The sequence below is a fragment of the Carcharodon carcharias genome, chromosome 7 (genome assembly GCF_017639515.1).
Source record: "Carcharodon carcharias isolate sCarCar2 chromosome 7, sCarCar2.pri, whole genome shotgun sequence".
Taxonomy (NCBI): Eukaryota; Metazoa; Chordata; class Chondrichthyes; order Lamniformes; family Lamnidae; genus Carcharodon; species Carcharodon carcharias.
In genome coordinates, this window is record NC_054473.1 from 170368098 (window position 1) to 170395555 (window position 27458).

A 27458-nucleotide genomic window follows, 5' to 3' on the forward strand; every position below is an offset into this window, starting at 1 on the left:
GTAGTGCAGAGTTTTGGAGATAGTTTGCTGCTGGTTGCTTATTGGTACTTGGCAGCTTCATCTCTGTTTGGGGCTTCATTCTTAGCATTTCCAGGCTTCATTTCAGGACCCATTGGTGTCCCTAAGGACCCCGGAGAATTCAGACCAGGTATCAGACAGTCTTCTGTGACCCTGGTACTGGGGACTGTGCTCTCTGCTGGTGGCACCTCCTCTGAGGAGGAAGAGAGGGGCAGAAGGGAGAGGAGGGCAGGTGTCTCCGTCCAGCTTCCAGGGGAGGGACCTGTAAGAGGAGAGGTGTAGGCACGAGGGACGCAGGGCCAGCAGGTAGTCCAAGGCATTAGGAGCTACAAAAGACACCATTATCCTGCTGCCAGGGTTAACAAGCAACAATGCAGCTACCTCAGTATGCCTGAGGTGCAATGCCAAAGGAGGCTCTGCCCCACAAGGAAGATTGTGATCTCTATTTGTCAGATGATTGGGCCTGAGATCAGCTCCGACTGTGTGGGTGGACACCACATGCCAGTGGCTCTGACGGTCACAGTGGCCCTCAACTTCTATGCCTCCTTCTCTTTCCAGGGGTCAGTGGGGGATCTGTGTGGAATCTCCCAATCAGCTGTCCACAGTTGCATCAAGCTGGTGACAGAAGATCTGTTCAGGCAGGTATTAACTTTCATTCATTTCCATATGGACAAGGCCAGCAAGGCTGAGCGAGCCAGAGGCTTTGCAGTGATTGCTGGGTTCCCCCGCATCCAGGGTGCAATCGACTGCACACTGGCATCAAGGCGTCAGCAGGTCACCCAGGTGCTTCCATCAACAGGAAGGACTTCCACTCCATGAACGTGCAGATCGTGTGTAACCACAGGATGCAGATTCTGCAAGTCTGTGCAAGGTACCCAGGCAGCTCCCATGACGCCTACATCCTCAGGCACTCCCAGGTGTTGAGGATCTTCAGTGCTCCAGCCCAACTGGATGGATGGATGTTGGGTGACGAGAACTATCTGTTGAAAAGGTGCCTTATGACGCCTCTTCACCCAAGAACAGAGGCAGAGCAGCGTTATAATAGGAGCCACACCTCCACAAGGGTGGTGATAGAGAGGACCATAGGTCTTCTCAAGTTGTACCTCCGATGCCTGGACCGTTCAAGGGGAGCATTACAATACCCCCCAGTCCAGGTGTCACTGATAGTGGGTTGCATGCTGCACTCTCCACAATCTGGCACTGACAAGAGGGGATCCATTGGAGGAAGAGGATCTTGATGCAGCTTCACAGGCCACAGTGGATGGATCCAGTAGTGAGTCAGAAGAGGAGCATGGTGAGGAGAATGCTGAGGTGTGGATGCAGACCTATATATCCTTCAGGAAGGCAGGGACATCAGGGATGCCTTGGTCCAACGGTCCTTCAGCTAGGCTGCCAAAGATCTGCCCCCACCTCACGCCAGGGCTGCCACCTCAATCCAGGATGTCCGAAATGCTCCTGTCATGTGAACCCAAAGGCCACTCAGTGCCTGTGCAATAAAGTTTAGAGCTAATCATTATATATTGGCGTACCCTGAAACAAAAATAAAAGGTGAAACATACTCAGGCCATCACAACAAAAGCAAATTTAACATATTGTCACATTAAAATCACATTGACATATAAACCAAACATAACTGAAGAGAAGATCACCCGTGAACAGTCCCTCATGTGCTCATGGTGCCTTAAACTTACATTTGCAAGTGCTGGGTCTTGGTGCCCCCACCAACCTCCTGCTGGCACCAGCGTTGGAGGCAGCTGCTGACTCTGCTGTCCTGTTGGCCTTGGTGACCTTGGCAGTCATCCTCTGGCCAGTGGAGCCCGTGCTGGCCCCGCCTGGGAGGGAACGGCCAGTGCCATGGCTGGCATCTCCCCAGTCATTGTAGCCTCATCACATGAGACTGTCAGAGGGGCGGAAGAGCTGCTGCCATCTTCTGGAGCTCCCTGAGAGGAGCCCGCAGAGACGACAAGCAGGTCATGCATCAAAGTGAGGTTACTCTGGACCTACCTGCTCACCATTGATGGACAGGCACCTAGCTGGGATGATGGCTGCCTCACCCATCAAATACCCTCATGGCACTGACCACCTGAGGTCACTGCCTGTGTGAGGACTTGCAGGTCCGAGCACAACCCCAGGAACCCCTGATTCTGTCCATGGAGCTCCCTATCCATGAGAGTCACCACTCTCTCAATGGGGGAGGCAGTGCGCTCAGCCATGAGGGTCAACGCAGTGCTCATGCTCCACATGGACTCCTAAATGATGGAGACCATGGCACGCAAATTCACATGGATCTCTGTCAGATCCTCCTGCACATCCTGCTGGACCTTCAGCATCTGCTGCCTAATGTGCAACCTCAGATGTTCATCATCTGCCTTCGAACCAGCATCGTCCTGGTCTCCAGCAGTCCTCCGACTGCCAGCGCCCTGGATACTCTTTGCCTTCAACTGCACCTCAAGCAAGTGTGGTGCCCTCACCAATGTGCATCGACAATGTAGCCAACAATCTAACGCCCACCGAAGTATTGGTATTTGCACTGGTGTCTGGCTCAGTGTGCGGCTGTGACACAGGTGCAGATGAAGCTCGGTGGTCCTCCAGCATCAGGGATGGCCCTTAGGGGTCTAGTGAGTGAGTGAGTGCTGGTGGATCTGAGAGAGAGCAAGGACATGTCATTGGTTAAAGTCTTCACACTGTCACTGTGCATGCCAGGCATCCTGGTAAGACAATGGAGATCTGCATCATGGTGCCATCATCTTCCAATGATCAATGGGTCTCCAGGTTTGAGACTCCCATCAGTTAAGAGATTACGCTAGAATGGTTGCACAATCCGAAACTCTCACCTCTGTGCACTGCACTCTTATCTTCGTCTGACATCCCAGCCTCTCTACGAAGGGAGCATGCTGGCTCTCCAGCTCCAAGGCTTCCTGCTCAAATCTGGTCAATATTAGGAGGTTGGGCGGGCATCCACCCGTCCGTCACCTCTCCAATTGGTTATAACTTGTTTTCTCCTGAAAGGACAGAGAAGCATTGATTAGTCCACTCTCTACCGGCAGCCTGGCCAACCCCATCTGAGAAACACCTTGCAGGGCACATCCAAGTTGTGGCCCTCAAGCCGCAAAGCACTCAGCCCAAGCAGCCAGAGCTCACGCCCTTGGCCATCTCCAGCATCACTGACAATTGGCGCTCAGACTCTAACACCCCTGAGCTCCACGGGGGAACAGCCGGCCCTTAACACTGCTGTACACTGATCCATGCCAACACCGTACTCACCCTCCCTGAGCTCAGTGGGTCATTGAACCTCTTGCAAAACTGCATCCATGCGTGCTGCACCACATCACGGGTGCTGACCTGCGCTGCCACCTCCTCCCATGCTTTCTTCATGAGGTGCAGCAGCCTCCTCCTCCCTTCTCTGTGGACAAGGGTGTCCCTCCTGGCAGCGCCTCCTCCAGGAGCACAGTGAGGCACTCGCCCGAGAAGCAATGGGCTGAGTGCCCACCCGAATAGCCCTCTCACCTGATGTCTCCAGCCGCACTTGATTCCATAACTTTAGTGTTGAAAACGCAGAGGGTACCTTCAAGGGGCTGCCTGGGCCGTCTTTAAACTGGCCACTGGGTCACCATTGGACCTGGCAGCCGACAGGTCCCACCCCTCTGCCCGCCCCTTCCCGACCATTGGCGAGCCATGTTGCACACTGGGAAGGCTTCAATTGGCCCTCCAGCGTGAAATAGCAGTCGTGGGCCAATCGCGGGCGGTGGCCCATTTCCCGGCTGGTCCCAGGCCCACCGATCACTCCTGACGGCCGACCTGAAAATTCCATCCATGGTTTCGGGTACAACAGGGAGTCTATAAAATGTGACACACAATGGGCCACATTTTACGGTTCTGGGGTTTGGGAGAGGGTGCCCTGCTCATCTTCCTGGAAGGAAAGTCGGTCAGCAGCTGACACAACAGGAAGAAGCCCACTCTGCTGCCATAACATGCTGGGGTTGGGCTAACCTAGGTGAGAGTGGAGTGGATGCCTGGGCAGTAATATATGACACAAAAATAGCAACAAAATTTAGTGCATTAAATAAAATGCAGCTGTAGCAATTTAGTAAGGCAAAAGAAATGTATGTAACTTTCCAACAAATAATAAAAAGTGATACTCACCTTTAAGGAACCAACTTCTGCAAGTCAGCCCATCAGCTCACTGAAATGCTTGTTTCAAATGAATGAGTGACCTTGAGGTGAGGCAGTAATGAGTGAGCCATTAAATCTGTTGTGGGACCAATTTTAATAATCTGGAAGGTTTGGGGTAAATGGGGTAAATTTAAACTTAAGTTGGTGAAAAATTGTGGGAGGTGAGGACCTGAATTTCTTATCACACTCCTAGGGATAGTACCAAAACAATTTTTATCAGTCACAAATGATATCCTAGCGAATGTGACAAAGGTCAACTTTCTCTCCTCATCCTTTTCAACCTGTCTGCAACCTTTGACACATTTGACCACACCATCCTCCCCAAAGCTTCTTCATTGCTGTCCAACTAAGTGGGACTGCTCTCACATGGTTCCGCTCTTATCTGTCTAGTCATAGCCAGCAAATCATTTGCAATGACTTCTCTTTCTGCTCCCAGACCACTACCTCTGGCATCCCCTAAGCATCGATACTTGGCCGCCTCCTATTTCTCATTTATGTGCTGCCCTTTGGCGACATCTTCCAGGTTAAAGGACGGTGTTAGTTTTTACATGTATGCTGACAATACTCTGCCCCAACTCATCACCACCTCTCTCAACTCCTCCACCGCTGCTCAGTGATCAAACTGCTTATTTGCCATCTAGTGTTAGATGAGCAGAAATTTTCTCCAATTAAATATTGGGAAGACTGAAGCCATTGTTTTTGGTGCCCGCTCCAAACACAGTTCCAACGCACCCGACTCTACCCCTCTCCCTAGCAACAGTCTGAGATTAAGCCAGTCTGTTTGCAACCTTGGTGTCATGTTTGACCCCAAGATAAGCTTCCGACCTCATATCAGTGTGATCACTAAGATGGCCTATTTCCACCACCGTAACATCAACTCATTTTGCTCCTGTCTCAGTTCATCTGCTGCTAAAACATTCAATCATGTAGACTTGACTATTCCTACACACTCTTGGCTGGTCTCCCACATTACGGCCAGGATTTTCCATCTCCGCCGTGGTGGGACCTGCCTCAGGGGATGCTGCAGGCCAGCCAAAAGTCCATTGACTTTCAGTGGGACCGGAAAATCTCGTTGGCAGGTCAGGCCAGAAAATCCAGGCCTATATCTTCCATAAAATTGAGGTCATCCAAAACCTTACTGCCCACGTCTTAACTCACACCAAGTACCATTCCCCATCATCCCTGTTCTCACTGACCTACATTGGCTTCTAGTCAAGCAATGATCTGATTTCAAAATTCTCATCCTTGTTTTCAAATCCATCCCTGGCCTCACCCCTCCCTATCTCAGTAACGTCTTCCAACCCCACAACCCTCCGGGATATCTCTGCTTCCTGTGCATCCTTGCGATCTCCTAGTGGATTATTCAATCTGCTCCATTGCACAGCCCCAGCCTGTTGCTCAAATCTTAACACTTTTTTTTTCCGGAATTACTCTAAAATGCAGCCTATCATGAGTCTGTGGTTCACAAGTGATGCCCTTCATGCATACCGCATTCAAACATGGAAGTGGCTGGCCTGTAGGTCAGCAAGAAATTACATTCTGGATTTTAATCCTTATTTCTCCTATTGGGTACAGCACATTGGCAGCCTGAGATGCTATTTCAAAACTTCTGTTACGTTTGGAGAATGGTGAAACACATAACAATTAAAAAGCCATTTCGACACATGAAATAATCAACGTTATCTTTCCTGTCCAAAGGTTTAGCAGGCAGTGTGTGGTCGACAAGGACAAAAGGAACCAGTGCAGGTACTGCAGACTCAAGAAGTGCTTCAGAGCTGGGATGAGAAAGGAAGGTAGGGACATTCATCTTGTTAGATCTATGTAAAGTTGATGCCTTGGCATGTAGGATGAGACACAACACAGATAGATAATTACTACCGCTGTCATTCATAAAAGATTAATAGCATGATAATTCCTTATCTTCTAGTATTGTTTTAATGAGAAGGTTCCATCAATCCTGCACACTGCCACTTAAATCTTACATGCATTACAGATGCCACAGTTAATCTTATTTTATTGAAAAGGTGCAATAAGATATTACTGGGAGCTCCAAACATGACCATTGTAGCTTAGCTATCACTTGATTGCTCATATGTCTTGTCAAAGCTTGGGGTAACAACAATGTGGTAGCATTGCCTCAACTCATCTATTTACTGCTTCAGCAAATCAGTGTTGTACAGGACAAAGTGCTAAATGAACGAATGAATGAATTCTGTGCTGAGAGCAACTTAGCATATACATCTGGGATTTTACTAACTACAGGAAAATTGGACGAATTCAAATTTGTGTTCTCTCAATCTCTCGCTCACTTTCAAAAGCTTACTCACAGTCCTCTAGAAATTAACTTCCATTTCCTCTATTTTTATCCCATCCACACTGGCAGATGTTTCATGTCAGCGTAGTTCTATTGCCCGTGATGACTTGTAGATGCTCCAATTTTGAAGGACTAATTTGCAGAGTTCTGGGTGTAGCACTAAACTGGGACAGATTTATTAAAGAACCGGCACAGGTACAATGAGCCTCCATCTGTGCTGCAAAACACTATGATTCTATAGGCTTTTCCCAACAAATCAACATTGTGACTATTCACCATCTAAACACTTCAGTGCCATAGACTTTATACAATAAAATTTACCCACCTAAAGGAGGTTCCACTACTGAAGATGATCATTTTGCCAGTTCCATCAGACGTGCTCAGAGCATCCCACAGCACTAGTTACACTGCTGCTATTTAATTCCAATCTAGACATGCACAGGAGAATTTGAATGGATTATATCGAATGGGTCTTTGGCAGACATTTGACACGGTGATAGCAGTTTTTTAAAAGTCAGGTACCATTGCTTATGCTGTTAATGAGAGAATTAATATAATGTAAGTCCAAATTAATGGAACAAATTAGATTATGAATATTTTGATTAATCCTGTGAGTGACTGATGCTGGTTTCTACAAATTCAGACTAAGGCTGCCAGTGAAAGCCCATTCAGAGGAAAATATACATCCAAAACCAGCCACGAGGGTGAAGGCAGTACAAACAAAGCCTGGATGATGAAGGAGTGAATTTTCAAACAAGGTCAGGGTTGGAACTGAGGTGGGTGGGGCCTGCAATTTGGTGCCCCTAGCCATCATGTTAGTGTGATGCCACGATCCCAAACCCGAGCCACTTTCAGAGAACAAGCAGCAAGCAACTGATTTAATTAATGTAATTAAGGGATAGATTGGAGAAGCTGAGGCTGTTCTCCTAAGAGAAGTAAAAGTTGAGAGGAGATTTGATAATGTTCAAAATCATGAGGGGTCTGGACAGAGTTGATAGCGAGAAACAGTTCTCACTACCGGAAGGATCGAGAACTAGACGACACTGATTAAAGATGAATGGCAAAAGGACAAAAACGACGCGAGGAAAATCTTTTTTATGCTGCAAGTGGCTAAGATCTTGAATGCACTGCCTGAGAGTATGGTGGAGGCAAATTCAATCATGGGTCTGAAAAGGGAATTGGATAATAACCTCAAGAGAAAAAAATTGGAGGGCTTTGGGGAAAAGATATGCAAGTGGGACTGGCTGAGTTGTTCTTACGTTGAGCCAACATAAACAGGACAGGCTGAGTTGTCTTCTTTTGTGCTGTAACCATTCCTTAATTTTATGATTCTATAAAACAGAAGAACAAAACAGAACAAAGGAAGACCAGTTACAAAAAAGTGATTAAATTAACTTATTGTTGGCCAAGTATATTGGGTCTAAATACATAACCTCTGTAAGATCTATTTAAATGTTCTGTCATGATCTCTTGGTATTGTTGAGTCTGTATCATTGAATCACAGTTGCACAGCTGTAGTTGCCAAACAGTTTATATATTGGCCTGAAGTATATATATGCCACATTGCAGATCATAGGGAAGGCTCAGCACCCCAGGAATGGAGCTTTGCATATTGAAGGTTGTGGGAAATGCATCTTCAAATTCCCAATACCAACTTTAGTCAAAATGAAAATGTATTCCCTTATGTTATCCCTTAGATTATGATTCCTCTTGTTCAATCATTACAGCAATCTCACAATTTCAGATGAGGTAAACACTGCATTGTTATGAAACCACTAATGCACAAAGGAGAAAAAAAAATAAACTTTATGTAATTACAGAGGCTTAGCCTGTCAGTAAATAATATAATCATTTTAGAATCACTTACAGTTCTTTTCCTGCCATCTCCTGGATCCTTGGGGTATGGTTCAGTACCACGGTAGCTCTATGGTCAGTCTTCATTTGCAGCCCCAGACAAGAAATATTGGAGGGCTATTCAATCTTGGAGGGCATTCCAGCCAGCACAACTAAATCTTTATTTTTACTTGAAACCTACACTGCCCAGCACAAATCACTGAATAACAACCAAAAGCAGGGAACCCAGCTCAATTTCTCTTCCCCAGACCAAAATACTGAGGCCAATTCTATCATACGCTTCCCCAATTGGAATCAAATACCTCATAACAAACTAGGCATTGGAACTCAACCATCTAGTCTGTGTACCCTGATGCTACATTGAGAGGCATATTTAGACTCAAGGCCATCAGGAGGTTTGCATTGCTTAACTTACTACCTTATTCACCCATCTACTAGCAACTCATTGGGGTAGATCTTGATTTTGCACGATTGTGCCAAATGAGTGATAACAAGTTGACAGGCTGTTTTACATTTTTCCCATCTGTATTACCATTGAAGTCATCACCTTTCTGCTTCAAAACAGCTCAAGCTGTCAAGTGCCCTTCTGTAGACAGATCTAAGCATGAAGGTTGGCCTTTAAAACTATCAATGTTAAATGTACATGAGATACCTTTTCTTCACTTAGAGGCTTTTTAAGAACATTGTGGGATTCAATACCCTGTTATATTATAATGCTGCTGCTGTCGATAGCTCTGACCATTTTAAGATTGCTATCCAGTGGCATCGACTGGATATATTCACTTGCTCCTCCAGAGATCGTAGTACCTTGCACACATACCACCAATTTTTCTAGCCATTGGTTCTGGTCAGCTGCCCATGCCAGTGATACTTTTTTTTTTGATCGGCAGGCAGAAATAAAAGATGAAATAACAACTCTCAAAATAGTTTTTGTGTTTCAACCTGTGCTGTGCTTTCTACCCCACAGTAAATGGATGGATTCCATAGCACCAGCTGTTAATCAGCCTTGTTATTCTGAGCCTATTGCATGTAGGGTTTGCCACCATCATTTTCCCTTTCTCTCACTCATTTTCTTCTTACTTTATTTTCTGTCTTTGATAACCAAATGTTGGCCAATTTCCTTGAGGGCTCCTCAAACAGGCTGTTCATTAGCATCTGCAAAAGGCTTAATACCCGTTGTAGGTGGCAGTCCTAGATGCCTAAAAAATGGTGCGGCTAATTTCAGGTTGGATGATTTGCAACCATTTTTAAGGGGAGGAGGCAGGACATTTGCCCAAGAGATTTAGCTCCATTGCACCTATTTTGCACCCATAATCAGGATAAATAAAACAAGATCCAACTTCTACCCCAGCCTGTTTTGACATCTTCTTTCTACTTACCTCATGTGTAAATTTAAATAAAATGAATGTCATCAGATAGAACTTGGAGCCTGACACAACTTTACCAATTTAGTAGTAACTTGAGAACCATATCATTGCAGTTTGGCCACATCAAGATACACCAAAAATGAAGGAATATTTTCTGTCTGGTAGATGCTTCTAAAGAACAAGTTTATTATTGTATTACAGGTAGTCCACACAGGAAGTCTTTTCCCATTTTAAGATATTATTGCTGCACTATGAATGAGTCTTGTGGCATAACATTGAAATTCATTTCATTTAAACCAGTTAAAAAAAAAGATACCATTAAAAACCAAATCGGTTTAATACTTCTGATGATTCATATTTGCTCCTTCCAGCAATTGAAGCTCATAAGAAATATATCAAACAAATGTAACAGCAGATTGCCATCTGCTGGCAAATGTATTTAGTATAGAACTGCCCAAAATATTGAAGTGTCAAACTTAGTGAGAAGTTTAGTCCTCCAGGAGTGCCTTGTGAACTTGTGCTCTCTATGATTTTCTGTCCATTATCTTAGAAAAATAGCAGGTGGTAAATGATAGAACTAGGTGGGGGTTGGTGGGGGGAGGGGTGGGGGGGTGGGGCTGCGGTTGTGGGCAGTAGTGGGGTTTAATGTTGGTGATAGGTGCCACTCCTGCTGGCACACACCCCCAGATCACCTCCTTTGGGGAAGGCCCGCCAGATTAAATGCTCATCAGACATTTAATTGGCCAGCATCAGGCCTTCTCTGGGGTTTAGCACACTGGGGACAGAAATCCCACAACCAAGGCTGCCAGCCAGTCAAAGACCAGAAGCTCTCCATTGCCCACCAGCACCACCGGCAGCTCTGGCTGCTGCCGATTATGCTCCCATCAGATAATTAGGGTTGTTGAGAGACCCAGGCCGCAGGTAAGTGAGGGTAGGATGGGGGTTGTGGGGAGGGGTCAGAGGAAAGTGCATGGGGTTGGCTGTCAGCAGATTCTGCCTCCGACACCACCCCCACAAACAACCTTCCTGATGCCCTAGGTGTCAATCTTGACTCATTCTTGATAAGTACTAAATAAATACCAGCATTTCCTTCTTGATTCTTACCAACCCAAAGGTAGGCATGCTTGTGTGTGTGATATATAAATATATATATATATATATTTCAATATAAAACATCCTTTATAACCCAAGGATGCTCCAAAGAGCTTTATAGAAAATCAAGTACTTTTGAAGTGTTGTCATTTTCCTAATATAGGAAACACAGCAGCCAAATTGCATGCAGCAGGACTCAAAATAATGACCAGACAATAATAAAAACAAAAAAACTGCGGATGCTGGAAATCCAAAACAAAAACAGAATTACCTGGAAAAACTCAGCAGGTCTGGCAGCATCGGCGGAGAAGAAAAGAGTTGACGTTTCGAGTCCTCATGACTGTTCTGTCGAAGGGTCATGAGGACTCGAAACGTCAACTCTTTTCTTCTCCGCCGATGCTGCCAGACCTGCTGAGTTTTTCCAGGTAATTCTGTTTTTGACCAGACAATAATGTTGGTTGAGAGATAAATATTGGCAAGGACACCAGGGCTAACTCCCCTGCTCTTCATCCAAATAGTGTCATGGGGACTTTTTCATCCATTTGGATTTAAATGCCTCATCCAAAAGTCAGCGCCTTCAACAATGCAGCATTCCTTCAGTCCTGCAATCGGAGCATTGGTTAGATTCTGTGCTGTTACCTGAAGCCAGACCTGAAGCCCAACCTTCTGACTCAGAGACAGGAGTACTACCTGGTGAGCAGCAACTAACATTCTTAAAGCTTATGGTTTCAAGTTCCACTCCAGGAATTTGAGCACATTATCCAGGCTGACACTTTATGCACTATGGAGGGAATGCTGCATTCATCAAGCTAATGCCTTTTGGATGAGGTATTAAACTGAAGCACAGAGAAGAGCAGGGGCATCCTCCTAGTGTCATAGCACACAGCCTCAACCAACACTACTAAAAACATACTCTCTGGCTTTATATTCCATTGTGGGACCTGGTGTGGAAGTTGGTTGGCATAATGTCTACATTACAACAGGACTTAAGCACTTCCATGGTTGTAAAGTAATTTGGGACTTCCTGACATCATAAAAGGTGCTATATAAATGCAAGTTATTTCTTGTCACTAACTCACTGAAATCAAAAGGTTTTAGGGACAGATGTATAATTTAAATTTTGAACATTGGATACTGGTGATTTAACATGTAATTTTTTATTTTGCAAAGCTGTACAAAATGAAAGGGACAGGATCAGCATTCGCAGAACCAGCTATGAAGATATTGGCTCTCTTTCTATTACAACCTTGGTACAAGCAGAAGCAATGGCTAGGCAGGTAACTTTACCGAAACAAATGGACATAGTGATGCTTAAAGCTATTTAATGGTATCTTGAAAATTATTTATCAATGAAAAATGTAATTCGTTAATTATTTTCGACGCCATTATGTCTAGAAAAATAGTTGGCTTGATGTGCTTGAGAAAGTTAATTAGGTCACGTGCTTTCATTAGTTGTATCAACTGAGCAGCTTGTAAACATCATTTTACCTCTGAGTCGGAAGATTGTGGGTTCAAGTCCTACTCCAGAGACTTGTGCACAAATACCAAAGCTGACAATCCCTCAGTAGTGCATTGGAATGATGTACTGTCAGAGATGTCATCTTTCAGATGAGCTGCCAGGCCCCAACTGCTCTCTTGAGATCCCATGACACCATTTCAAAGAAGAGCAGAGGACCTAGCCCAGCATCCTGGCAAATACTTATCCCTTAATCTCCAAGAGGTAAAAAAAAATTATCGGTCATTATCCCACTGCTACTTGTGGGAACTTACTGTGTGCAAATTGGATGCTGTGGGCTGGATTTTGGCTACTGAAGTAGGTAGTGTGAGTTGGGAAGATTCTCTGACTTTCCAGACCTGCTTTGGTAAAAAGTGCCCCGAATTGCGAGAATTTCGCTCCGGGGTGTGGGAGGGGCAGGATGAAGTTAGGCCCAGCAATCCCAGAAGCAGTTGCTAGGAGGACACGGGGTGGGGGACGATGGGTGAGTGCTGAGATGGGCTGGTTAGGAGGCCTGCCTTGGTTCTCTGGGTTCCAATTGTTTTAGGAGATTTTAGGCCCTCTAGACCTCATCACTCACATCCCCTCATGCTCTTTTCATACCTCCATGCCAATTCATGCCCCCCCCACCCACACCCCACAGCCTCTCAAAGCTACCCAAGTGAACTCAATTCCAACTTACCCAGGATATGCCATGGGCAGACCTCAGAAGCCATGTGAACATAAAAAAAATAATTCTAAAAATCTAATACAGCTCTCACTAGACGGACTTTATAGTGGAAAAACTCCTATTTGTGAAAGCATCAAAGCTTTTAAACCTCTTCAAGTGGTTAATCTCTTATAAAAATAACCAAACTTCTGTTCATACCTCTAATCCTTTAATAGCCTCTTTATGGTTTCATTCAGGGAGATCGGTTAGATCCATTGGCTAGAGTGTGATGCAGAATGATGCCAACAGTTTGGTTCAATCTATCTACCAGCTGTGGTATTTTTGGAGGCCCTGCCTCCTTGCCTTGCCCTAGGCTTGCAGAGTGGCACCCCTCAAGCTACATGTTGCCATCAATTTTTGACTCCAACACTGTTGGCTGAGGCCCTTGGAACAGCTGAATTGGAGTCTGTTTGAATCAGTGTAAGCTCAAATGGCCCTACCAATTTTGGGTTTCCCCAAATGTGATTCACACCCCAGCCCATTTCCCCACCAGCAAAAGGGTGGTGGTGGCATAGTGGTGTTATTACTGGATTAGCATGCCAGAGATCCAGGGTAATGCTCTGGGGACCCAGGTTCAAATCCCACCATGGTACATGGTGAACTTAATATAAAAAACAAAATCTGGAATTAAAAATCTATTGATGACCATGAAGCCATTGTCGTAAAAACCCATCTGGTTCATTAATACCCTTTAAGGAAGGAAATCTGGCCTCATGTGACTCTAGACCCACAGGAATGTGGTTGACTCTTAAATACCCTCTGAACAAGGGCAATTAGTGATGGGCAATAAATGCTGCCCTAGCCAGTGATGCCCAATGAAAAAAACATTGAATCTATCAGAAATGAAGTCTTCCCAACTCCACAAAAATCCAGTTCTGTATCACAAAAGGAGTTATTTGGATGTAAAACACTTTGAGGCATCCTGAGGTCATGAAAGGTGTGATATAAATATCAGTCTTTCTTTTCTATTTGAACCTTAAAATTGTGTCACAACTTTCTAACTCAGTTCAACACAACTGATATATGTAGCTTTTGGGTTGTATTTGGATTTAAAAGTGGTTACAGTACTGTAAAGGTTGCAGCAGCCATGGAGTTATTTAGTCACCAACAACCTGACTTGGATTGCTGAAGATGGTAAGTTTTTTACAGAGTGAAAGGATGATGGAATATTCGGCAATCATGTTGGTAAAAGGCATGAAGTAAATCATGACTTGAGAGGTTAAGTTCTACTGGCAGAATTGTATAACACTAGAAAATAGCACATCACTATATATTAGCATGTGCTTGCTGTTAAAGGTTAACTCCAAGCTAATCAGAGCCATCACTAAACAGAAAGGGTACTCACCATTATTATCAGTTTCAACAAAGCTGCTAGTTTCAGAAATTGCATGATTTTTATCTGGGCATTGCTAACATTATTTCAATAAATTCTGTTACAATTTTTGGCAATTTCTCTTTGGAGTCTCTCGGCTGTTCTCATTAGAGGCCTAATCCACAGTCATTTTCAATCTCTACCTTTCCAGTAATTAGCCCTTGCCTGGTTTCATGACATTCAACATTAACAACTCTTCTACTTTCAGTTACCTTTTCACCCTCATTATGTGTTGTATCACGCTTCATTCTTCAGAAATATTAGAGTGCTAAAACTGGTCCTTTTATTATAAAGTGCATAAAATATTTGTTCAGAATTCAATAAAACAACAAAGTGAAAAAGTAATTTAGCAAATATGCCAAATAGTGATCTTTAACCCACCAGCTGAAAACCTGAATTAAACTTTTAAAAACAGACTTTTTAAAACTTGAGTGCAAAGTGACTTGAACTCACAGGCCAAGATGGCTAGCCCCATATTGCATTACTATAGATTCCACAGTCCAATTCATTGGAGTGGAGTCAGTCTGTCTGCAAAAACAATTAAAGACGGTGACTTCAAGGGAGTGTGATGGACTCACATCTCCTGCCTCATTAGCAAGGCATCTTTGGCAATCACGTGAGGTTTTTAACTGTTGGAGACAGGCCATTAAGACTAATTGATTGGATAACGGAAGCCTGGCTAAGTCAGCTTCGAGGCATGAGCTGATCAAGTCACATTTGGAATAGACGGACAATGGGAAGGATTTTCCCCTCATCAGATGGGTGCAGTGGCTGGCCCTGGGAGCAGCCATGCAACAGTCCGCCACCCGCGATCGTGCCCCGACTGCGATTTCACGCTGGCTGGCCAATTAGCGGCCAGCCAGCATGAATCGTGCGCTGAAACACTCAGCAATGCCTAGGTTGGGGCGGGGGAGAAGGGTGAGTGGGGAAGTCAGTGCATGCGCATGGGTGTGCCCATAGAAAGCTCCCTGAAGGCACAGAGCTGCCTCAGGGCGCTGAAGATTTTTCACATGAAAAATAAAGTTTTAAAAAAAAGGAAAACCTGTCTCCTCATGTGACTCTGTTACAGGAGCAGGGACATGTTAGAAATGAGATTTTAAAATTTCTACTTTATTTTTAATTAACCCGCCCGTGGATGAGGTTTCCTAAAAAATCCAAAGGCTGCTTGGCCTATTCGCCCACTCGCCAGCTGTAAGGTTGGCTGGGTAAGATAAAATTCAGTTGAATTAATTTATTAATTGGCTTAACAGCCCTCTTAATTGTCAGCAGGTGCACTGCTGACTCATGTGCGCACTTGCCGACCGAAATATCGCGCGAGTGCGCGATGACATCAGGATGCCCACCAGATGTCATCACGCGCTATTTCACGCTTGTGCATATCGAACACGCACCCACACACCAAGTTGTAAATTCAGCCCAATGTCTCTTTTTAATCCCCCTGACAGTTGGAGAAGGAAGATCACATGACAAGTCTACCTTTTGCATGTTTTAAGCAGTTCTTTTCTCAGCAGAACTGAGCCTACGGAAAAGAACTAAGTGTGGTCCCTCCTGCCTCCTTTATTTGCCAACCCACCTGGTGAGCATTGAGCCCTGTTTGCTGACTGTGATCAACCAGTCAAAGATTTCTTAAAAGAATCCAACCCAACCCATACCTCTCCTGAAGTACAGCCAACTCAGTCAGCTACATCTTTAAATTGGAAGCATCGAGACCACTCAATTCCGCCTGAAGCCAAACGAGTCACCAAACTACAGGCTATATATTCTTTTAATTTTTTATGGAATCTAATTTGACCAAGCTACCTTTTCCCGCGCTGTAATCTGTATTTATGTGTGTGTGAAGTGCACACGCAAAAGTCAGTGCACTTTATCATTTTATTTAGATCAGTTTAAGTATAATAAAGCTAACCGCTTTCTTCTTAAAACTAAAAAAAATCTGTCCTATTGGTACTTTTATGATCACAGCACATAAACAGTTAAGCGCTTACTGAATTGGCAAGTATATCCTTTTCGAGCAAAAAAACCTGTTGTGGTCAAACAAGGAGAGGGCAAAGAGGGGAGCCATTTGACCCCTCCTCACCTGTTGGTAGCAATGCAAATATCAAATGCCAAAATAGTGGGGGCATTTTATGTAGTGCTGGATCGGCAAATTCTGTCTGAAGTTGGGTCTTTCATTCTTGTTATTAGTTGGGATTGAATTTGATATACATAACACACGGCTCATGTTCCAGCTCGCCAGAATTAAGAATGAAATGCTGAACTAAAAAACCTTGTCGTCTTTAATTTGTTTGTGGGGCAGCATTATCATTCTCAAATATCTCCAACATTTCTTCCTCGATCAAGAGCAAACAGTGACTTGTGACTAGCAAATGAGATTGCTTTTAGATGCTTGTAAGTAGGCTCATGGGTAAACAGACAACGCATAGCAGTATTAATCTTAAAATATTAACAGCTTCCCATGATTTAATAAATATATTTTGCATTAAAATTATACTTAATATTTATATATATAGATTAATTACAGTAAATATTGCAGCTAAAAATACGCTTTCATTTATATAGCTTTGCTCAGTTCATTGTAGCATATAAATACAATTGACCTCCCACAATGCACCTCATTTAGGAAATATAACGTTCTGTTACTTCCAAATGGCAGATATTACTTGTAATATAGTAATGCCACAAGTAACATGACTACATTTTAGTTTTTTTCTTTATTCATTCATGGAAATAGGCGTTGCTGGCTGGGCTAGGGTTTAATGCCCATCCCTAATTGCGCTTGAGAAGATGGTGATGAGCTGCCTTCTTGAACCGCTGCAGTTCATTTGGGGTTGACACACCCACCATGCTGTTAGGGAGGGAGTTCCAGGATTTTAACCAGCCACAGTGAAGGAACGGCAATATGTTTCCAAGTCAGAATGGTGAGTGGCTTGGAGGGGAACTTCCAGGTGGTGGTGTTCCCATGTGTCTGCTGCCCTTGTCCTTCTAGATGGTAGCAGTCATGGGTTTAGAAGATGCTGTCTAAGGAGTCTTGGTGAGTTCCTGCAGTGCATCTTGTAGATGGTACACACTGCTGCTACTGTGGATCAGCGGTGGAGGAAGTAAATGTTTGTGGAAGGGCTGCCAATCAAGTGAGCTGGTGCTGAGCTTCCTGAGTGTTTTTGGAACTGCACTCATCCAGGCAAGTGGAGAGTATTCCATCACACTCCTCACTTGTGCCTTGTAGATGATGGAAAGGCTTTGGGGAGTCAGGAGGTAAGTTACTCACCGTAGGGCTCCTAGCCTCTGACCTACTCGTGTAGCCACAATATTATATGGCTAATCCAGTTCACTTTCTGGTCAATGGTAACACCCAGGATGTTAATGAGGGGATTCAGCAATGGTAATGCCATTGAATATCAAGGGGTGATGGTTAAATTCTCTTTTGTGGAAGATGGTCATTGCCTGGCACTTGTATGGCCCAACTGTTACTTGCCAATTGTCAGTCCAAGCCTGGATATTGTCCAGGTCTTGCTGCATTTGAACATGGACTGCTTCAGTATCTGAGGAGTCATGAATGATGCTGAACATTGTGCAATCTTCAGCGACCATCCCCACTTCTGACCTTATGATGGAAGGAAGGTCATTGATGAAGCAGTTTAAGATGGTTGGGCCTAGGACACTACCCTGAGGAAATCCTGCAATGATCTACTGGAACTGAGATGATTGATCTCCAACAACCACAATCATCTTCCTTTGTGCTAGGTGTGACACTAGCCAGTGTAGAGTTTTCCCCTGATTCCCAATGACTCCAGTTTTACTAGGTCTGCTTGATGCCACACTTGGTCAAATGCTGCTTCGATGTCAAGGGCAGTCACTATCACCTCATCTCAGGAGTTCAGCTCTTTTATCCATGTTTGATCCAAGGCTGTAATAAGGTCAGGAGCTGAGTGGCCCTGGTGGAACCCAAACTGAGCGTCATTGAGCAAGTGCCACTTGATAGCACTGTAGATGACCCCTTCTATCACTTTACTGATGATCGAGAGTAGATTGTTGGGGATAGTTGGCTGGTTTGGATTTGTCCTGCCTTTTGTGTACAGAAGACCCCTGGGCAGTTTTCCACATTACCAGGTAGATGCCAGCATTTTAGCTGTACTGGAACAACTTGGCTCAGGGCATGGCAAGTTCTGCAGCACCATTCTTCAGTATATCGCTGAAATGTTGTCAGGCCCAAAGCCTTTGCAGTATCCAGTGCCTTCAGCTGTTTCTTGATATTACATGGAGTGAACCAAATTAGCTGAAGATTGGTATCTGTGATGCTGGGGGTCTCTGGAAGAGGCCGAGATGGATCATCCACTTGGCACTTCTGGCTGAAGGTTGTTGGCTCCCCCATCATTGAGGATATGGATACTTGTGGAGCTTCCTCCTGCAGTGAACTGTTTAATTGCCATTCACAATTGGATGTGGCAGGACTGCAGAGCATAGATCTGACCTGTTGGTTGTGAAACTGCTTAGCTCTGTTTATCACTTGCTGCTTATGCTGCTTGGCGTGCAAGTAGTCCTGTGTTGTAACTTCACCAGGTTGACACCTCACTTTTATGAATGCCTGGTGCTGCTCCTGGCATGCTGTCCTGCACTCTCCCCTGGCTTGGTGGTAATGGTAGAGTGGGGGATGTGCCATGAGGCACCCCATAGTTGCCCATGAGTAAAACAGGTGATAGTCTCCTGTATTCTCTGTGATTAGGTCTCTGTGTTTCTTTTTGATCAACTGGCAGGAATTTATTAGTTACAATGATTCATAGCATAGTAAGGTTATCTAGCCATCTCATCAGTTTATACCCACCAACTTTTCCCTAGTTTCTCTGAACCTCTCAGTTTTTCTCCAACTTTCTTTACACAAATTCTCTCACATAGTAGAGGACAGCAGTAAAAAAATCATTTCTAAGATTGCAGCTATTTACGAGTCTTTGTCACGTTGCATTTCAATTAGTAAAATAACTAGTTGGCCATTAACCTGCTTACAGATTCTTCCACTTTTCCCTGCCTACTTTAACTTACCAAACTTATCTCCAGAAGATTACTGTTTGACCTGTTTCATAGCCAATGGAAAGTCCTTTCTACATAAATGTGTGCAACTAACAACCACTGTTATAATAATTTATTACTCAGGGTCATTCATCTCTTTTATGGTCAGAATGTGACTACTGTGATGCCACCTAATGGAACTGTTTAGTAGCTGTTGTTAAACAAACTGAATTGCTTAAAGGGCATCAGCTACTTTTTTTTAGATCTTCACAAACACTAATCACGCTGAAATGTATTATTGCACCAATTGTTTATAATATTATTGTTGCTGAAATATTGTGCATTTCTCCTTTTCACCTTCAAAGGATCCCTGAATATTATTCCTTACACACAGTGTCATCTAAATGTCTGCATTCGTCAGCTGCATTTTAGTTCTCTTTTAATCTTTAAGTAAAAAGGTCACCCTGTCACTTAAAATTCTCAAATGAGCTGACTTAATTAACTCTCCCTGATGATGTAGAAATGCCCTTTCTATTCTTGACACCTCACCTCAGAAGTCACATCTCAGGATCACAGTTCCTCAAGTGCTTCTTCATATAATTGAATGACTTTCTCTGTTGGCAGATGTCTGCTTTAAGTCCTGTTCATCATGCTGATATTGCAATGAAGAAGATAGCAACCATCAATGACGTCAGTGAATCCATGAAGCAGCAGCTACTTGTGTTGGTAGAATGGGCAAAATCTATCCCAGCATTCTGTGAATTACTCCTGGATGACCAGGTGAGTGAAAGCCACAGGAAATAGAAACTTACTCTTGTAAAAAAAAAAATTACAGGTGCATTATTTTTAGTTACCCTGGTGTTTTGCATTATACCATCCCAGTTCATTTTTGATATCTGACAAGCATAGTCCATTCATTAAATAATTAAGTATTAACCAGGAGCCAGATAGTACAAGACATTTCATGTGAATTGTTTTAAGCAATGCATTGAAAATGTTTTAAATTATGTATGTATTGATTCTCTACAAAGTAAACTATTAGTTTTGATAAAGATGATTGCTGTTAAACATTTTGATACCAGCGTGTGGGGTTGCATTAGGTATTCCACCAGATACACTAAGTTAGGAGACATAGTAAGCTGTGTATATGGGAGCAGGATGTTATAAAGGGACATAGAGAAATTAAGAAGTAAGCAATACTGACAGCTGAGTTAATGTGGGATAATCCACTTTGGATCCTGGAAAGCCAAATCCAAATACATTCTTAATGGCAGGCGAGGGACTAGGAATGATGATGGAGTGAATGGGTTTGGATGTCCGGTTACATTAATCACTAATAGCACAAGTACAACATGTTTTCAAGAAAGCTGATGGAATGCTGGCATTTAACTCAAGGCAGTTAGAATACAAAGAGGAGGAAAATGATGTTTCCTCATTGATAATGGAGCCTTGATCAACTCCATTCAGTTTTGGGCACTGCACCTCAGGAGGTGTATAATTGACCATGGAAGGGATACTGCGTAGCTTCACCAAACTGCTGCCATAGCTTAAAATACTAAATTATTAAGACAGGTTGCATGAACATAGCTAGTATTTTCTTGTGTTTAGATAATTAAGGGGTAATCTAATTATTTGTTTAACATGATTCAAAAGAGTAGATGCTATTTGTAATGTACATTAATGATCTAGACATGAATGTAGGAGGTATGGACAGTAAGCCTGCGCGTGACACAAAAATTTGTGGTGTGGTAAATATTGAGGAGGAATGCCTTAGACTACAGGACAATAAAGACAGGCTGGTCAAATGGGCAGAACAGTGGCAAATAGAATTTAATCCTGAAAAGTGTGAGGTGTTGCATTTTGGGAGGACTAACAAGGCAAGGGAATACACGATGAATATTAGGGCCCTAGGAAGTGCAGAGGATCAGAGGAACCTTGGTGTACATGTCCTTGGATCCTTGAAGGCAGCAAGTCAGGTAGATAAGGTGGTTAAGAAGGCATATGGGATACTTGCCTTTATTAGTCAAGGCATTGAATAGAAGAGCAGGGAGGTTATGATGGAGCTGCATAAAGCGTTAGTTAGGCCACATCTGGAGGACTGTGTGCAGTTCCGGTCGCCACACTACAGTAAGGATGTGATTACACTAGACAGCGTGCAGAAGAGATTCACCAAGGTGTTGTCTGGGCTGGACATAGCATTTCAACTATGAAGAAAGTCTAGATAGGCTGGGGTTGTTTTCCTTAGAGCAGAGAAGGGAACCTGACTGAGGTGTACAAAATTATAAGGGCAAAGAAAAAGCTTTTCCCCTTAGTGGAGGGGTCAATAACCAGGGGACATAGATTTAAGGTAAGGGACAGGAGGTTTAGAGGGAATTTGAGGAAAGTTTTTTTCACCCAGATGGTGGGGTGTATTTGGAACTCACTGCCTGAAAGGGTGGTAGAGGCAGGAACCCTCACAACATTTACGGAGTATTTAGATGAACACTTGAAACGCCATAACATATAAGGCTACAGGTCAAGTGCTGGAAAACAGGATTAGAGTAGATGGGGGCTTGATGACCAGCGTGAACACGATGGGCCGAAGGGCCTATTCCCATTCTGTAAAACTCTATGACTCTCTATAAGATACAGGGAAGCAATTTCTTCTGGTGGTGAAACCCAGGGCAAGGGGCATAATCTTAAAATAGAGCTGGACTAATTGAAACTGAAATCAGGCAGCAATTTTTACAAAAGGAATTGGAAATCAGGAATTCTCTCCTCCAAAAGACTGTGAAGGCTGCATCAATGCAATGCTTCAAAACTATATTTTTTATGGGCTGTGGGTATCAAAGGATATGGAATAATTGTGAGTAAATTAAGCTGAGGTACAAATCGGTTACAATATTTCAGAATTGGTTTAAGGTGCTGAATGGAGTATTCATCTTCCTATGATCTTATCACTGTCTGTCTCTCTCTCTCTAAAGGTTGCATTGCTTAGAGCTCATGCAGGGGAGCACTTGCTGCTGGGTCTGGCCAGACGTTCGATTCCCTACAAGGACATTCTCTTGCTAGGTAGGAATCATCCTCTTTGTTGTAGTGAGAGGCTTTAACAGTTTTCAAGTTGTTTTGATTTGCTGTTTGCAAGCAATGTAAGACCACCCAAAGAGTGCAGTCAAGGTGAAACAAAAACAAAAAATTGCTGGAAAAACTCAGCAGGTCTGACAACGTCAGTAGAGAGAAGGGTTAACGTTTTGGGTCCAGAAGACTCTTCTTCAGAACTAAGGAGAAGTAGAAACATGGTGAAATACATACTGTATAAGGGAGTGGGACAGATGAAGCTGGATAGAAGGCCAGTGATAGGTGGAGGCAAAGGAGAGATTGCGAAAGATGTCATAAAAAAAGGTCGAAGGGGTGTTGATGGCGGTGATACTGGCTAAAGGAGGTGCTAATGGTGACATTAAGAGTAGAAAGCAGGATGAGCAAGTGACAGATGGCCCTAGCGGGGCTGGGGTGGGGGGGGAGGGGACGGTGTCTTCTCTTCAAGAAGTTCCAGATCCTCCTCATGACCTCCAATCCTCAAGAAAAAAGTTAAAGGAACATTTAGTCAACAGTAGCCTCTAGCTGCTGTCCTACACATAACTTTACTGATTCATATGGGCTATGGCTCTACCTCTTCCATGCACTCAAAAAACTGGGGTCCTATCCCAGACAGTGTGTGCCCCATAGGGTTTATGGTACTCATTTAGAAAATATCAAAATGTCAGAATTGATATTTTTTAGCAAGTTGCAATGGATTGCAGCTAGCATATCTTGCAATTTAATTACACATAATTGGGGTTATCTTTTAATTGGAAGCCCCATGCTTCTATCCTGGATATTACTGCTTTTGTAAGTTTTTTACACCATGATTTTCATTCTGCCGTTAATTGCAGTGATGTTTCCAGGCATTGTGATGAGATGCTTTATCTAGCAACCGTTCATTAATGAGTCAATAAAGCAATTATGCTGTTTGACCATTTGTAAAGCATCAATGTTTTTACAGTGTGAGGGCACAATGTTTATTTAGAGTACAAACTCACACCACGCTCCATTCAGAGAAAGCACACAAGTGTCCTGAACATACAAAGTCCACTCACTGGATTTCAGTGGCTTGTGAAATTTTCCCCACAGTTCTTTTATAACACTGTCATTTCAAAGTTCAATGTTAAAGATGGTTCAGCTGGTAGCATGAAACTTTGTACATTTTAGCCGTTCACTCACTGCAGGTAAGCTGTACATTGTTGGCTTGCTGAAAATGTTGTCCATTTTCATCTGCATTATCCCTGAATTCAAAGTTTCATATGTAAGCAGAAGTGTTGTAATTTGCTAATTCACAAGTCTGCTTTGAGTATCTTAACGGTTGGGCAGAGACCTTCCTCGCATTGTTCAATATTCCGAGAATCTGTGTGTGTTTGTTTGTGATAATCTGTCCCTGGATGCTAGAGTTGTCACAAAAAAAGGCAACTGTTCAGTTGATGGGAATGAAGGAGCATAAGAAATGCAAAATTAAAAACCACATGCTTGATGTTCGAAATGTAAGCATGGATTCATTGGGTGCTACTTAATATAGGTGCCAGAGGATTTGCCCGCTGGCTGGAGAGCAGCAAGAGCTTCATGTCGCCTACTAAATTAAGTGCCGATCAGGCACTTAACTGAGCTGCTGCGGAACTTCCCTGGGATCAAGGACCCCGGGGAAGGAAATCCCGTTTCCCTTTCCCGCCCCCCCACCCTCCAACCCCCTCCACAGCCCCACCCAAGAGCTACCGGCCAATCAGAGGTTGGCGGTAATGAATTGCTTGGCAGGGCCACTGTGGAGATGGTGGCTGCTGCTGGTAATGCATCCACCAGACGCCCAAGATCTCCCAGGGACCCATGCCATAGGTGAGTGATTGCAGGAGGGAGGGGTTCGTCAGCAAAGGGTGGCTCTCAGCAGCGTCCCCTTCCCGATGCCTTGTCCCTCGATCAGGCACTGAGGGCCTGACAACGAGGGTCCCCCCTAGCACCCTCCCTCCCACCCCAACAGAAATCCGCAAAGTTTGTTTTTTGGGCTTCTCGCGCGGTGAGAGCCCCACCCACCACTGGGTGAATACCGGCAGCAGTGGAATGAGGCTCTTCCACGGGCATTAATTGCCCATCTAAGGGCCTCAATTGGCAGAGGGGCAGGAAGGACATCCACAAGCCTTCCTGCCCCGGACTTAATCAGGGCAGAGGTGGGTAGGTGGCAGGGTCCCCTCCTGGCAGATTAAATGCCCCCCCCCACCATCATATTTGCAAATATTCTAATTTGGCATCAAACTTTATAATCTTTCCATTCTGCAAGAAGTCTTGGGAAGAACTTTAGGGTCAGCGAGCAGGGGTGGGGCCTGCTTGCCGAAGCGTAAAATAATGCGCGGTGACATCGGGTATGCGTCCCAACGTCATGGTGAGTCATTCAGACCCAAGTTGGCTGTGCATCCCCTGAACTCTCAAAGGCCTATTAAGGCCATTTAAACATCAATTAAAGTTATTAACTGAGCTACCGGTCCAACTTTAAGGTTGGCAGGGGGTGGGGGCAGGCGAAGAGTCTAGGTGACCTTCACATTTTTCATGGAATCTCATCCACGGGCGGGATGAGGTTCCATGAAGGTTTTATAAGTTCAATAAACCTTTTCATTAATGGTTCTTGACATGTCCCAGCTCTTTTGCCCGCAGCCCCGACTCAGGGAATACCCACCCCACCCCACCCCCAGCCCACACAGGGAGTGCTCAGCGTTTCCGGGCGCACATCACGTTGGGTGGGCCTTAATTGGCCTGCCCACGTAAAATGGCAGCGTGAACCTGATTGGGGGCGCTGATCGGGTTCGCACCCGCCCCCAGCGAGGGGAATTTTCTGCCCTTTAGGAAGCATTATTAATTACAAATGGAAATATTAAAGCAGCATGCAGGCTGTGATGTTAGGGTTTTTGTGGAGGGGGCATTGAATTCCACCCTGTGTTACAGGACCACAGCCCACCATCTCTTCCTCCATAAGGCACTTCAAGGAGTTGTTAATTGTTATTGTCCTTGAATAAAATAAAGAAGAGATGAAGCTGATGTGTTGCATTCTGCAAATACCTGGATGCCGACCAATATATTAAACACACAACACTCCCAGTGGAGCAAAATAATATAAAATGCAACTATATATATCCACTCGCTGTTTTCTCTAGGCTTTTCTAGATAAATGCAGCAAAAAATGGAGAAAATATTTAAAATATCTGCTATAAGCCTATAATATACAATGTACAATTGTTTGATATATTGCTCCAAAATGAAGAACATAGATTGCAGAGGGATTACTGTGACTACTAGTACACGTCGTCAGAATTCACAATGGTTTATCAATGCTATTATAAAGCCTAGCATTACAGCCTGAATGCTGATTTAACATTTTCATTTGTAATTAATAATGCTTCCTAAAATTCCCTGAAGGATGGAAAGATTATAAAGTTTGCTGCCAAATTAGAATATTTGCATATATAAGTATAAACTAGATTTTGAGCTTTCAGTGATTTTCAGGGATGCCAGAAGATGCACAGCTACTTTGTGTCTGTGAACTGGAGGAACGACTCTGACAAAATTCTATCCTCTTTCAACAGGAAATGATTTCATCATTCCCAGGCACTGCCCAGAGTTAGAGATTATGCGTGTTGCAAACAGGATTCTGGATGAGCTGGTGAAGCCATTACTTGACCTCCAGATAGATGAAAATGAATTTGCTTGCCTCAAGGCTGTGGTATTTTTTGATCCAGGCAAGTGTCTTTATGACTAGAGTTTGTTCAGATATCAACATAGCTCAATGATGCCTGTGAAAGGTTGAAACTTAAGACATTGACAGTGAAGGCTCAGATTCCAGAGAGAAGCCAATTAAACATGAGGAGAAGAAGGGCAATAGACAGATCTTTCAGCATTTCCCATTTACAGATCCCCCGTACCATGAATTATTCCCTATCCAAGCAGGTAAATTGGGATTTATTGTTGTGTATCTTTATGAATCCACTAGCTTGGGTTAGACAAGTTGACCCTTTGACTATACATTCTCTGGATTGTGCTGTCCACGTCACCACCACGCCCCCTCCTCCACCTGCCCGATGGTATCGAGACATGGCGAGGGGAGCATGTAAACAGTGAAGCTGAGAGAACCTATGTAGATGGGAGCCCTCACAAGCATTCACCTGAGGTCAGTCATAGGCCCCATCGACTTGTTTCAGTGGAATCAATCGTTTCTGCTCTGAACTTTCAATGAAAAGCTCTGTGCTGCATAACTCATACGCTGGCAAACTTTCACTTGGCAAACAGAGGAGAGGACTGCACACCTGAGAGGGAGTCGGCAGAACTTTTTTTATACTTCATTTAAGGTGATTGATGGAAAGCTCCCCACCTAATTTTCACCTGTTCATTACTCCAAAACATTCTGCTGTATGAACACAAAAATATACCTTCCTTCACCAGTAAATTTAAATCAGATGCTCAGGATGAATTCCTTCATGCAAAAATATGCTACCTATCTAGAATCAGCAGCCTGGCATTGTAATAGGAGCGATTTACTTTAGGTTCATACCGCAGCTGGACGTTAGGCCAAGAGAATCAGTGTGCTATGCTAAGTGATGAGCTTGGCCTTTACAATTAGCTTTTTCTGATCTTTAATTACGACCCCCTGTACAAACAACATCAAATGTTGTTTGTGTCTACACATTTCTGTTTCTCCATCTAAAGTTACAGATACTTCTGATGCGTTATGTTTTATACAGAATCGTTAATTCACTGTGGCTTTTTTAATCATAGATTGCAGGGGTATAAGCGATTCGGCAAAAATCAAAAACATGCGATTTCAAGTGCAGGTCAACCTGGAGGATTATATCAATGATCGGCAGTATGACTCACGTGGACGATTTGGTGATATCCTACTGCTTCTCCCACCACTGCAGAGCATCACGTGGCAGATGATTGAACAGATTCAGTTTGTCAGACTCTTCGGAGTGGCAAGAATTGATAATCTGTTGCAGGAAATGCTCCTGGGAGGTGAG

At 43.9% G+C, this 27458-nt stretch overlaps 1 protein-coding gene across 1 annotated transcript in view; it reads left to right on the forward strand.

Moving 5' to 3' along the window:
* LOC121280074 (hepatocyte nuclear factor 4-beta-like) overlaps positions 1–27458 on the forward strand; it is a 100268-nt gene that overhangs the window by 59601 nt on the left and 13209 nt on the right. The window contains exons 5-11 of the mRNA XM_041191702.1: positions 5890–5984; positions 11989–12095; positions 15661–15663; positions 20020–20175; positions 22359–22446; positions 26031–26183; positions 27217–27453. Coding sequence (XP_041047636.1) covers positions 5890–5984; positions 11989–12095; positions 15661–15663; positions 20020–20175; positions 22359–22446; positions 26031–26183; positions 27217–27453 — 839 coding nt within the window. The remainder of the gene's footprint in view (positions 1–5889; positions 5985–11988; positions 12096–15660; positions 15664–20019; positions 20176–22358; positions 22447–26030; positions 26184–27216; positions 27454–27458) is intronic.